The sequence below is a fragment of the Rhipicephalus microplus genome, chromosome 3 (genome assembly GCF_043290135.1).
Source record: "Rhipicephalus microplus isolate Deutch F79 chromosome 3, USDA_Rmic, whole genome shotgun sequence".
Taxonomy (NCBI): Eukaryota; Metazoa; Arthropoda; class Arachnida; order Ixodida; family Ixodidae; genus Rhipicephalus; species Rhipicephalus microplus.
Genome location: NC_134702.1, coordinates 182,437,984 through 182,452,484, shown reverse-complemented (window position 1 = coordinate 182,452,484; position 14,501 = coordinate 182,437,984). Strand labels below are relative to the sequence as shown.

The 14,501-nt window shown below is 42.6% G+C and overlaps 1 protein-coding gene across 2 annotated transcripts in view; it reads left to right on the top strand.

The window, feature by feature from the left end:
• The window catches only part of LOC142804070 (uncharacterized), a 52,876-nt gene extending 40,388 nt beyond the window's left edge, over window positions 1–12,488 (top strand). For both annotated transcript variants that reach the window (XM_075890614.1, XM_075890615.1), the window contains 3 exons: window positions 3,612–3,962; window positions 9,342–9,674; window positions 12,353–12,488. In XM_075890614.1, coding sequence (XP_075746729.1) covers window positions 3,687–3,962; window positions 9,342–9,626 — 561 coding nt within the window. In that variant the 5' untranslated portion in view covers window positions 3,612–3,686 and the 3' untranslated portion in view covers window positions 9,627–9,674; window positions 12,353–12,488. The remainder of the gene's footprint in view (window positions 1–3,611; window positions 3,963–9,341; window positions 9,675–12,352) is intronic.
• Window positions 12,489–14,501: the final 2,013 nt, after the last annotated feature.

Sequence of the window (14,501 nt, the reverse complement as noted above, 5' to 3'; positions counted from 1 at the left end):
GTCATCCGCATGTGGAACAGCCTTCCAAATGAAATCGTAGCAGGACGCAATCGGGAAAAATTCCGCCACCTTCTACTCACCCATTTCAAGGATTAAAAGCTCGTTTTATTTATATCTAAATCGGCACCTACGCGTTTATTCACTACTATTATCTCGCTTTTTTTCTCTTACTTTATTCTTATTTTGTTTGATGGTTTGAATACTAACATGCCATTCAGTTCTGTTGTGTTTTATTCAGTGATGTTTTTTTTTAATAATGGAAAGTCTTTTCACAATTTGTGCTTCTTTTTAACTTGTTTTACGTCATTATCTCACGCGTACACTCATCTGATGTTAATTGCTATTCTATTCCTATTAAAATTATTATTAATATTTTCTCATTGTTATTCCTGTTAGGACTTGTATAATAATTGAAATTTAGCTCCAGTTATTGTTTGTATGGAAATTGTACCAATTCATGTATGCATTCCTTTTATGCTCCCCTTACACAATGCCCTGTTGGGTCGGTAAGGTACTTTAAATAAATAAATAAATAAATAAATAAATAAATAAATAAATAAATTAGTTCTTTCGTGTACCTAAAAACATCTTTTTCGGCATCCCCCCCTTTTTTTTTCTCAAAATCCCACTGTCGCGCAACTTATGGTCGATCCCCCGTGGTGGGTTAAGCCACTCTTCTTGGGTCTAACGAATCAACCAATCTAGTTTTAATATCTTATAGTTATGCCTCATGTCAGTTACGTCCACAACACTCTATAAATATTTATCGCTCACATGGATATCTGTCAGAGGACGAAAGACCGAAAGACCATTGGACCCAGAAACATGTCACACGTGACTCAGTGTTCACTATTTTCTTAACGCCATACTTTTGTTGGCGCTTCGTTCCGAAAATGATACTTGCCCACTCACCGAGGCTTTCATTGTATTTATGTACCTCCTTTTTTCTACTTTCTGGTCACATATATGTTGCGACTTGACACCCACAATAGATCGAAGTACGCTACATATTACGCAAAAGAAAAATGTAGAGTTATTTAAAGCCTTTTCTTGAGTGATTCTAAAGGTTGCCATTTCTTTTAGTACTAGTACCAAGTTATAAGCCAGAGCCATGCAAATGTCGGTGAATGATACAGGTTAGCAACTGGCGTTAAAGGGTTTTGAACGTGGCCTCATTCGTATAAATATATATTGGGAAGGAAAACAGGCACTGCGTAGAAAACACGGGCAAGAAGAAACACATCTTGCGCATGCCTTCGTGTGTTCTTTCTTGTCCCTTTAGAAGCAGCACCTGTTTTACAGCGAAAGCTGCTAAGAGATCAGAACACGGGTCGCGTGCGGTGCCGTAGTTGTCCGCTGCCACAGCCGTCAGTGTCCGTAACCAATATAACAAGAAATAAAAAAAACAAATCAGAAAATAAACTGCGTATAGAGAGTTAAGAAAACGTTTACTTCATGTTCTGCGCAAGAATCTCGGTGAATGGTATTCTGCAGGCGCTGCGTCAGAGTGCCTCGAGCGTGTAGCGGAGGTGAACGAGCGCATCGAGGCACGTTAGACACAAGTGCCATCTGACAGTTATCTTGGAAAACGAAGGCATGCAGCCCGCGGAGGAAGATGCACGCCAGTCTCTGAGGTGGTAAGCTGTAGACGCAAAGCGACGGGCAGGTGCGACCACCGTGACGTCGTAGCAAAGCGTTGGAAACGCCTTTTCGAGCATCGCGTTGCACTGTCAGCGCAACGTGATTAAACGCTAAATTCCTTAGAGTTACTTTTGTGCGCCTCTTCTAGTATGAACGCAGACATACAAAACATCGAAGCTTTGTTGTGGCGCCTCAGATATGTGCAATAATGGCTTTTACTTAATTGACAATCGCACAACTATAAACACTAAACCTTGAGCAATATTGGTGGGCGCTGCGGATGGGCTTGGCCGTTTGATGCCGCTTGAGGTATCACTAGGGCGGACAAACAGACAAATGCCCAGACAGACATACAGGCCAAATTTATTTTTTCGGAGGTCCCCAAGAAAGACTATCGTGTTAAAAAAATTGGAAGGACACAGACGGATGCAAACACGAGCCCGCAGCGTGCCAGCCTTTTATTCTACCATTGAGCCATGCCGGCCCTTGAAACTTTCAAAACTGGCTAGCCGCTGGAGGCTTGATGTCGGGAAAAGAATTGCGCAAAGTGAGCAATAAAGCAGTTAAAACATCAAAAGAACAACCAGATGTCACACAATGAGAATCGCGTAAATAGTTGGTCGTTCAATGATCCAAACCATTACATAAGCTTGTTCTGCTTCACCTATTAACTGCACTCATAAAGAAAGATATAATACTCGCTAACTTCGAGGTAGAAATGATTTGTCACATATGTCACAACCCTTGTAGTAAGCATAGTTAGTTACCACCAGGCTTTCAACAGTTACTACATTTGCTGTCACAACCAGCATTTAGTAAATGTTACTACCCTAGCCTTTACCATGCGCCGTAGTGAGGGACTCCAGAATAATTCCGCCACCTGGTTTATTGTGATCCGCTTGTCTTAATATTTTGTTGTACTTTACTGAGTTTGTTGTGATTGTCGATTACAGCGCGTGTTAAACTTGATTTTGGTTCGTCAACTTCTACTTCTCTATTTCGGCAATGTTAGAATGATGTTTGCATATATATCTCGTTTGCGTACTTTAGAACAAAATCTTTTTTCTTTATCCATGGATATCTCCTGCGTCACTTTTTTATTTATCTGAAATCATACGTGGAGACGATTCCTTTCATAAATTGTCACTATAAAAATCACCTACTGTTTTCGATTAGACAGCCAGCAGCCGGGTAGCAAAAAGTTTGCCACGGGGCATGAAAGCTAGTAAGGGCTGCAGTTTCTACTTCTTTCATTCTAGTTAATAACTGTTTACTAATTTACGCAGTAAACAGGTAGCAAGAACTTAGCAACGGTTGCAGCTAGTTAGTCTTTACTAACGTAGGTAGTAGAAAGGTAGCAAAAGGTTAGTAACGGTCCAATAAAGGTAGTAAGTGCTGCAGTTACTACCTATTTCCTTGAACTTGCCACCTTTTTACTTACTTTTGTTTTAAGGGTGAGTGGCGCATACCCATTTCAGGCATAATTCTTCATCGTCATCAGCTACTGCATGAAAATAGTGAACATAACTCCTTGCAAGTTTGCAACGGATACCACGCTTTTCCGAAGAATGATGAAGGATAGCATAGTACACAAAAATTATGATGATTTACTGTGCCATGGGTACCCAGCAAGTGTGTTTGTAGCAGTTACTCAAAAAGTCTTAAGAAAAGGCTCTGAAAGGCCACTCTTCATGCTGTGCGTTTCACGGAGCCTTGGCATTTTTTTTTCTTTTATGACTTATATTAGGTAGTAGAAAAACAAGCCACCGAGAAAAGGGGATTCCCCTGTTGGAATATCACCCCTCTCAGGACCAAATAACGTGTAAGATGCTGATGGCAGTGCCGCTACAGTGATATCTCAGCTATGCATTGTCTGTTCAACCTGCTTTGCGCGAATGCGTGCAATGTGCGTGTTCCTTTACCTCGCATAAAACAAACCGGGTCTGTTCTGTCCCACCTTCACTCCGCAGATAGCTGCCTGTCGTGCTCGGATTGGTTGCTGAGAGACTGCGTGGACGGCGAAGAGGTCGAGGAATACAACAAGCATGTCGGGTCGCCTGTATTCTGACTGGTGCAAGGTGTACCTCTGCTGTAGGCCGCTTCAGCAGGGCAGCTCCATCAATGGCGCCATCAACGCCTTTTCCCTGCTGACGTCTTCGTCGCAATCGGCAAGCGGCAACTCGTGGGCAATGCATTGGCTCCTCGTGTTCGACTACGGCGAGGACGAGGTGCTCATCTGCGACGCCGACAACCACGACGGAGAACTAACGGGGCGCACGTACTGGAAAAAGAGGGCTGCTCTTGAGAACTACGAAAAGAAAGTAAGTATAAACGGCATTGCTGTACAAGGCAGAAGTGTAGAGTCGACTTTTGAATTTGTGGCGCGCATTGGAAGCAGGTGACGATCGGCTAGGGGCCTTTGGACAGAAGGCTATCTCACACCTTCGGCTCTTTTTAATGTGTTGGCGTTCAGGAGCTCAATTCGCAGTAAATCGAGCATGTGCGTTGTTGGCTGTGAATGAAAGATCTGCATTGTCTTCGAGTGAAAATTCAAGATTGATTCAAATAAAAGAACTTTGACAATGCTTGAGCTTCGGCTGCCACAATTCAACGCGATAGCCTAATCGCGGTCGTTGGCATCGAGCTTTAAATCGCTAGCCAGGTGTCATATTCCTGTCGACTCAACCGCGCTGTGAGGAAAGGAACTTGGCGTATTTTTAAACTATCCTAGAGTGCATATTAAACGTGCCGTTGCGAAGTGCACACTGCAAGGGAAGTAACCACTGGGCGTGCCCTAAGACATTAAGTTCTTTTTCTTGATGTGACTGATCGTAATGAGTTGTGGCAGAGCCTTTACTAGTGGGTACGGAAGGTTTAAACCACCTATTCTTTGTGAAATTCACATGTTGAGACGACTGGTGAGATTTCACGCTTCGCCCACGCAGTTGATGTGCCTTATTTCGAGTCGACGCACTCAATAACAAATGCGCGGGATATTTCTCTGTAGTTGCTTTGGACATATGGTTCCGTTTTCGAGGTAGAACGCCTGCTTCTCATGCAAGCCAGGGTTCTATTGCGGCTCGGCTTCATAACTATAATATTTGCATCGGTTCTTAATTTTCCCTCAAGGACATCGCTGATTGTTCGCTGACAAACAACGATGCCGACACCGATGCGAAATCGGTCTAATTACGCTATCGCGTTCTCTAAAAGTGTCCTCTAAGTTTTAGGGGCGAAGCTCAAGAGGGCTGAACTTTGTTGGCGTCCGTCGCCCTTCACAAAACCGAAACTGAAACCTGCCCAATGAAGAACGAAAACATCTATTTAAAGAAAAAAGCCGACTTGATCTGTACATCAATGAATATATGACACTACAATAAATAATTACATGTGCCATTCGTTTGTCCATCCGTCCATGCATTCGTGCGCCCGTCCATGTGTCCGTCCTTTATACTAGTACATGACTCCAACGTAGACGTTATGAACCTCAGGGCCTATAGCTTCGCGCACTCGTCATCATGCACTTCGTAGAGATGTGTGCTTTTTTTGAAGACGTGCGCGCTTATAGTTGTCAGCTCATTTCTAGGAATACAGAACTACTAAGCATGTAGCAGTCAAAGCGAACGCGGACGCCCCTTTGTTAATTTTGCCAAAATATTCGCCCAGAATAGAGGCGGCGCTGTGCAATGACGCTCCCATATTTTTGGTAATAGAGACAAATCGTGAAAATACAGACCCGAGTGAGAATGAGTATAATGGGACATAAGATAAGGCTAACCGGAGGCTCACCATCTAATCCATTTTCGAATGGTCGAGAGTATTATTGCACGCCGAAATTCGATGAACGCACGATTTTCACCGGCATGAGAACAAAGAAAAGCGTTTATTGTTCGAAGCCAGGCATACCGATAACTGTGATAGCGCATGCGTGAGCTCACTATTGATTACCCTGCCCAAAAAACGAAACGAACTGTCTTAATAGACATCTTTCACATATACCCCTACGCGTGCCGGATTGAGTGGTTCGCCTATGGCATGAGCATGCGCAGATAGGGTTTCACGCCTCTTTCTTTTCCACCATCGTGCGCTTTTACAGTTGTTAGTGGACATTTGAGATGTCTATTTATTTATTTATTCACTTATTCATTTATTGATAATACCTCAAAGGTCCCACATGGGACATTAAATGAGGGGTGGGCAAACGAAAAACTGGCGGGTCAGGTTAGGTTTTATGACTTGAAAGATGGTTTGATGGCAGCTTTGAATTGAGCAATGTCGGTGATGAGGGTGATATCGGATGGAAGGGCATTCCATTCTCCTGCATTATGCAGGAAAAATGAACTTTGGTAGGTGGCCGTATGTGCCCGTGGTAGATACACAGCATTTTGGTGCGAGTGGCGAGTAAAACGATGGGCTGTTTGCTATGTCCGTGCTTACACACACGCCCTGTCTGTTTACTGTGAATACCTACCAATTAGCCCAGCTTTCTCTCTAATTATAAGCACATGCATATTCGGATCGGCTTTGTGTTCAGCGTTGATATCATTTTTTTAAAACGTACATTTCAGCACAATGATGAAAGATGAAGCTCTTTTTTCCATGTTCACTTAGTTACCAAAGAATAAATTCAAGGAATATGTCGAATTAGAAATGGCCCTCAAATATGACAGTACTCTCATTCTTTGATCTTCAAAGACTGAAAAAAAAAACAAGACGCTGACATATAACATTCTTATGAATATATTTTTTCAGGTCTCTCTCCAAAAAAAGTTTTCAACCGTACACAGTTTTCGAATGCCCTGTGCTAGCTATAGGTTTCGTGCCATTGCACTACGCATGACATGGTACTTTAATTTTGTTTATTCGGTCACATTCTCTAAGGATGCATTGCGTGCCTAATGTGTTATTCACTGGATTCGGTCAAAAACCTGTGTGTGCTTCATGTTCTATAGAGTCAGATTTCATTATACTATCTAATTGATTGATATGTGGGGTTTAACATCCTAAAACCACCATGTAAGTATAAAAGATGCCGTAGTGGAGGCATCCGGAGATTCGGACCACCTGGGGTTCTTTAAAGTGCACCGAAATATGAGCACACAGGCCTACAGCATTCCCACCTCCATCGGAAATGCAGCCGCCACAGCCGGGATTCAATCCCGCAATCTGCGGGTCAGCAGTCGAGTACTCTAGCCACTATACCACCATTGCGTGGCTTTACACACCCTAAGAAAACATCCCATATTTCAACATTTCACCAGATATGCAACTCTAGTGTGAGTTTCTGAAATCAGGCATACGTTTTCCAGGTTTCCTGTCACTTTACTTGCAAAGGATCAGCTATTATCTTCATAAATGCGAAACAGCGTGAAAAACAAGCGCACAGAAACGAACAAACAAACAGAAAAAAGCTATGAGATATCTGCCCCGTTAAGTGTATGCAATGTATAAGGTGAGGCGCACGTGCTTTTTTCATACTCCTGCCCCTTCCTGTCACGTGTAAAAGCCTATGTATTCGTGCTTGCACAAATTAACGTATTAGTCAATAGTCAGCGCTTGTTCCCGTTTGTTTCTTCCCGTATCCTCATTTTTCGCGCAGTTTCGCATCGACAAAGCCTTACCAACAAGCTCGAACTCCTACACTCTGAACTATTATCAGTCGTTAACTGTCTGTTATCAGCGGTTACCTAACTATAAGTGTTTAACAAATGAATAGAGCAAAGGTATTTGCCTCTGAAAAGGTTCTGCAAACACTAAACAGCTCTATTGTTTCCAGTTCTCGCCACGCACAAAATGATTTACAATGTGGGCGTGTTCTTGCACATTCTAAGCTCAATGTTAAGGTACCACAGATGGCTTTCGAAGGGAGTACTACCGTGCTGCATGTGTGAATCATCCACACAAGTGCTTTATGACGTCAACTGAGTAAATCTGCGTCAGGTAAACTGGAACGTAAGTTAAAATGTTGAAGACGTTCAAATAGCAGGGTGCTAACTTAGAACATGTAGCAAGGAATCCTTGAGCCCTGACGAATTTTCCGCGCACTTATTCAAAATCTACATTCCAAATTGAATCTCGGACAGCTTAGCTTCTTGTACTCGACGGCCTCAAAGAGTGTATATGTAACACAATTATCCATTATAGGCAGCCATTTCGAACTTATTTCTTTACTTTTTGCTTTAACACGGCAGCCATTCACATCACCACGACATAATGACATTCCTCTACGCCAAACACTATAAAGGCTCAGGAGCCATATAGTCGTATATACTCGGTGCCAACTATATTGACACTGGAGCAAAGGCTTCCGCATATACGCATTGCTCCACAAGCATTACGGTTGTTTATGGCTGATATCAGATTGGCTTACCGGGTCATTAACACCTGTCAATATTATATACTAAAAAATGTGCACGGGAGAAACGTCTCAAGATTGTTCCGTGTACATCTTAGTGTCGAATTGCGAGTACATTTTGCTTGGAGATCTAAAAGCGCGTATGTGGCTGCACACTTACTCACCACGTAATTCTGGTTTACTTTGTGAAATTGGCTAGCTGAAAAGGTGTTGTTCTTCAAGAACAGAGAAGGAGAGGAGGGTAGTTTTACAAACTGGACAACATTGTATTTTACCTACGACTTCGTGCAGCTGGTTTTTGAAGTATGCTATAGATGAGGCAGCGCTTATCCCAGCAAGGTCAATGAAAAAAATTGTGCGCTACCAGGCATGCCCTTTTGTTGCGTAGCTTCTACCGTGCTGCCGAGTAAAGTTGTTGCCGAGTATATATTACATGAGTGTCTGCTGTATCCAGGCCTTTTTGCATAGACTGTAAATATGCGCTTCGAAGCAAGCGTGTTCAGACAAATTTGTACAGACGCATGGCATTTCGCCCACTATACTATTGTTGTCATCAATGGGCGTCGCTTTTGTATGTAGATTACAAATGTTAATAAAACGACAGTCAATGAGCGCAATATAATTTTTATGTTGCTGCAAAGTCATCGAACTAGATTCATCGTTCAAACAGACCTGAATAATGACACATGCATATTATCGCATATTAGGCCACTTAGTGTACATAATACGACAGCTTTGAACACACCTGTCTTTGAAGAGGCTATAGAAAAAAGGATAATAAAACTTAGAACAGTTTATGCTGTGTCGTTGCAATGATGCACCGTGCAGCGTAATATTGGGAGCCTAACAAATATATTAAAATTATTCTAACCTATCACTGTAAGCTGACTCTGTTTAATCATCTGCATGTCTTTCTATGCATGCAGTCTGAAAATGCAATCAATTTCTAACTCATTGTAAAACATGCGCATCCTAACACAAAACTTTGGACTCAGCTTCATCTATTGTGCTACTTGCGCAATAAATTTGAAAGCTTCAGTGCCGACCATAGAGTTGTGAATTCGTGCCTGTAATATCAAAGTGTTGGTATCAAAGTGTTGAAGTGGGTGTGCACTGTAACGATGGTGTTTTATCTTATTGTCAATATTTTTTTGTATTTAACGATTATTTGCAATTAACTGTACAGTGGTGCCCACTGTCGAATCCTATAGATAAATCTAATACGCACTATCTGCTTCCGTTCTGTTTAACCACATTTGCAATTCCTTGTGCTCCAGTTAGTTTGTCATCTATAATAAGAGTGCTCGAACCCAGCGCACCCTAACTGGCCTCTTTCTTTTTTCAGAGATATCTCGCAAAGCGGAACATTCCAAAAGAACACATTGACCAGCTACTGAGGAAGATGTGTGACTCCGGCCAGTACCATTATACCGAGAACAACTGCCAGAAATGGGTCCGAGACCTTCTGCATAGACTGGACATTGAAATGCCCTCTGACGAAGTCGACGCCCGTACCGTAGTGACCGACTACATACAGCCGTTATCAATAGCCGGTGCCGTGGTAGTGGGCGCCGGTCTGCTCGGCGCGCTCATCTTCAGTGGCGGTGCCCATCGCAACAGACGGGATTAGGTGGAACACTACTTAGCATCGGTTTTCTGCAAAAACATTGTTTTGAAAGTAAGCGTGCTAAATTATTTTTCTAGGGCAGTTTTGCCAATTGTCTTGTCTTTGAAATTCGTGTTCGAGCCAGCAGAGAATAGTAGCTTGAATGCCAGTTGCTGTATTGTGCAGTGGAGAGTGACGTGGTTTAGATCCTCCTCGAGTAACACGCTGGTGCATCTTTCTTCGTGGACTGCACAAGTATTCCAGAAGGCTCGTGTGTTCGAACTCTGTGCCAGTACTCTACAGCGTCTGCGGCGTACCCAGAGAAGCGATAAAAAAATTACGATGCAGCTGCGTACAACTTCAGGGAAGACGTAATAAGTTCGAAAGTGGGTACTGGGTCTTGAGACGCATTTCACATCTAGTACTGCAGTCAGTGACGATTTCTGTCAGGCTATTTCAACATGACCCAAACATAACAGCCCGTCTATTTTTTTTTTCTTCAAACACATTCAGTCGACTGCACAAATGTGGCGCTACTACTCATGTGCATGCACTATAGAGGCGAAACTACACACTTTTATAAATTGCTTAGGAGTGTTAGAGCTGCTGTGAAGTGACGACCTGGTAGAGCTCTACTTTGGGGAAATATTAAATAAATATATTAGGACAGCTAAGAGCTTAGTCCAAGATACCTTGAAACGGAAAAGCGTCTATAGCTCTCGCAATCGGCCTTTGCTCAAGTTCGACGCAGAATCTCTACAAAAGAGGCGTAAAGAAGTTCAAGTACAATATTTTGCCAATGTGTGCTAGACAAGGCAGTTTTTTATAAAACATGTCAGGTCACTCGCTCTTCTTCGTATGGGTGATGCTGAAATAAAAGCTGCACCAAATCAAGTGAAAGAAAAGACATTTTTTTCTGCCCACACCCATAAATGCCTCTAAACTGCGCTTATCATACTAACTGCCTCGAGCAGTTATTCACATCCGGCTGGTTTTCCCAGTTTGAAAAGGAACAGGGCGCTCTAGCTCATGTATTAATTTGGATGTGAAGCCTCATTTTATGATAGCCCGTACCAGGTAATGATACTGAAATTTTATGCAATACAGGTGCAGTATGAAGCGCCCAGCATTATTATCAAAGCACTATTTCATTTCGCGATGCATCAGAACTTGTTTCTCGTGAAACGGTGTGCTTTTTTATAACGCTGTTTTATGGTTCACACACGCATTGTCCTAGTCTTTTGTGTTTGCCGTGCGTGTGTGTGCACTTGTGTGCTTGCAGAAAGCGGCGTGTTCTCTCTCATGATCATCTAGTGGAACGTGCTTATTCGTCTAATTACACTCGCTTTAAAACATTGTGTGACTGTGTTGTCTGCACTAGTCTGTTACCGCTGATACATTCACTGTAGGTGAGTTGTATTTATTGATTTTCGCTTTCCCTTTTGTACTTCAAGGCTCGCCATCGAATGAGTGATCTTTAGTGCGACCGTCTTTTATGAATAAAGAATGTGCGCACGAATAAGAAAGAGTGAATAAGAAAAGACTGAATAAGAAAGGTGCGCACGCGCGACCATACTCGTGAATTTATTACCAGTGGAATCGCGATCAGTCCGAGCCAGAAATGATGGCGGCCGGTACTTGGGTATCCACATCGCTGATATGTTATTGCCCCGGCTCTTACACCCCGGGGAGCAAAATTCTTGTGTGTGACCTTTTTACCGTAATTAGTAGCTTTGAGTCTTATGACCCTACAATTGAGTTGTCAATGGTCTAAGTACTTGTATAATTACTAGCTTTTATTACAGCAACTAAATTTTTGTCAATTATTGAGGGGGTCACCCACCTTAGGGTTGAGGCACAAAGAGCCTGGTAAAACGATTGGGCGAATCTTAAGCGCCGCCTTTAAGAGTTGAACGCGATAGCGATATCTTGTCTCTAATGCGTACTTCAAACGCTTAGTTAAGAAAATGTATTCGAATTTGCTATGCATTCACTAGGTGGCCTTGAGGGTATAGGCGCAGCAACGTGTGTGCGCTGTGTAGTGGGTGAGCGCCTTTAAACCATAAAACCATTATGACAACATGTTATGACGCAAGATGCCAACGTACGCTTGCACCACGCATTATTAGTGTGATATTACATGTTGATTGATTGATTGATTTGTGGGGTTTAATATCCCAAAACCACCATATGATTATGAGAGACGCCGTAGTCGAGGGCTCCGGAAATTTCAACTACCTGAGGGTTCTTTAACGCTCACCAAAATCTGAGTACACGGGCCTACTACATTTCCGCCTCCATCGGAAATGCAGCCACCGCAGCAGGTATTCGGTCCTGTGACCTACGGGTCAGCAGCCGAGTATCTACTAGACCACCGTGGTGGGGTGCGATATCACATGCTGTTTTGTGAATAATACATAGAGAACACGTGTGTTTGGGGGTAAAGCTTGAAAGTTACTTCCACTGCATTTAAAAGCGGAGGAGGTTGATTTTCAGTGTCTTTACAAGCAGACGCATTGCTGTGTCGTAAAACACCTTCTTGCCACGCAATCGACCGGGGTTCAACCTCCACTCAGGTCCAAAGTTTTTTTTTTTTCCTTATTCTCAGTTTATTTGCATCTTTCGCGATGTGTCGGTCACGCAGATGATGATTTTGCGCTCACAACTAACGACTCCGGAATTTCCGTGAAACAGACTCTTTAACGATATCCCCTAATAAAGTTCATTTGTTTCTCTCTCTCTCTAAACAGTGGCCCACAACCGTGAGAAGCCACCGCTCCACTGTGGGGCTAGAGCTAAGACCACGTGAACTCAAGGTTTCGTGTCGTTGAAAGAGCACTGTTCAAACCACGCGGTAAAGGAATAAATGATGAGGTTGCTTCGGTATGTCAAGCCTGTTGAGCGCGTGTACACTTAGGAAAACTAAAATGCATTCTTGACCTCAGCAGCCACTGCTATCCCGAAGCGGCCCGACAATGAAGTGGGATGGGTAAGGAACAGTAGCCGTCACCTGCCGACAAGCGGCGTAGTGTGCACCCCTTTAATTTTATGTGGCGTCGATAAGGACGGCTTTATTCGTCGAACTTCACACAGGGCTATGTGACGGGGCTTCAATTTACGCCATACCAGTGGCGATGTCGCGATGTGCTGCCAACTCAATTGAGAAGTCACGCTTATTTTCAAAATGAAACAAATGTTTCCTAAAACTAACATTTGCCATTGAGTCATTGATAATCGATAGAGAGTGCCTACGCATAGAGAAAGATCCAACAACATAAACGCCTAGAGGTCGCAATTGCGGTATCAGGACTCCTTAAGGTTGCACTTAATTTGTATATTAATTACTACACCTGCGTCTTCGCCTTCTTCCTACCTGTCTCCAAATAGGCATTTGCTCGAATCCGATCACTGGAGACAGAATAAGAGGCAAATGCCTATTTTGTTTCTTATGGTCTGTCTCACCATTTCAGTGTATGAACATAAATTAGAGGTTAAGAAGAGCTCCTACGGTGTTCTTATAGGGCCTTTAAATGCCAATTTTGGCGTTAATGCCTAAATGCCCATAAGTGCCTATAAAGACCTATTGCCAAAATTGGAACCTATAAGATAGCCATTTTAGTTTCCAATTTGACTCTCAAGTGCAGTTTTAGATATTTATTTATGCGACCCAGGAACTCAACTGTTTAGAAACTGTATAATGTTAAACCTAGTTCTCTGGTTCTACAAATATCCAGAGAACCGCTGAAAGCAGCATGGGGGCGCCGACCTCTATTGCTTATATTGACTATCTTTAAGACCTTGAGCGGTGTTTGGTCTACCTCTCTTTGGCGAGTAAAGCGTGCATTTAAATGCCTAAAATAGCAGCTTCCAGAGATCACTATTGTAATAAAAAATGGCGTGAAATTTCGTTATATCAGCTTGAGTCAAATCTGGAGGTCAGAAACTTTTCGTGACTGCGGCAGTGCCTATGGATGAACAGGACACACATGTCTCAGTCTAGGCATAGGTCAGTAAAAGTATTGAAGCCTATTTGGACTCACTCACGAAATATGTTTTGACACGGGAGCTCACTCGAACTCAGACTACCGCATTTTTTCTGAACCGGCCTCACTCGGAATTTAAATCACTAATATTTTTCTCGACCTGACTCAGTTTCAAACTCAGCAAACTATTGCTCAGCTGGACTCACACAGACTGATACTCAGGTCTTGATGTTAGCCTGAGTGAGTTGCCTTGTCAGTCCGCTAGAGTAAAACTAATTTTTGCAATCACGTCGAAATGTGCTCTAAGGTCAATATCTCACATATTCGGTGCTATACGACATGCCTTTCGATTTTGCACCTTCAAGTGCGAGCCATCACTGGTTTCAATCTAGTAAGGCCATTTTTATAAACTACATGTGACTCACCCAATATATTTCTACCAACAACGTCTCGTAAATAATGCCTGTTGCAGTGAATAAGTCAGTGGTGCATTATTAACCAAGTGATTGCACAAAAGAGACACCGACGAGGAAGCTTATGGCTGTCTTCGCTTACTTCCTTGTCTGTGTTTCTTTCGCGTAGCACCTTGTTTATTGGCCCATGAAAGAGTTCGCGGAATGAGGTAAGAGCACTTTTTCCCATAACTCCGCTTCTGATCAATGAACATTCAGGTTGTGCACGAAAGCTGGTGCGTTGGGATATGTGCGAACAGATTTGACTATCAACGTAAGCCGATATAAGGCTAATAGTAAAGTTGATAGGGCAGTAGATAGAACCACGGGCTGGCAATAAAAGGCGGAGCTGACTACGACTCACTCAAGTTACATATATATATATATATATATATATATATATATATATATATATATATATATATATATATATATATATATATATATATATATATATATATATA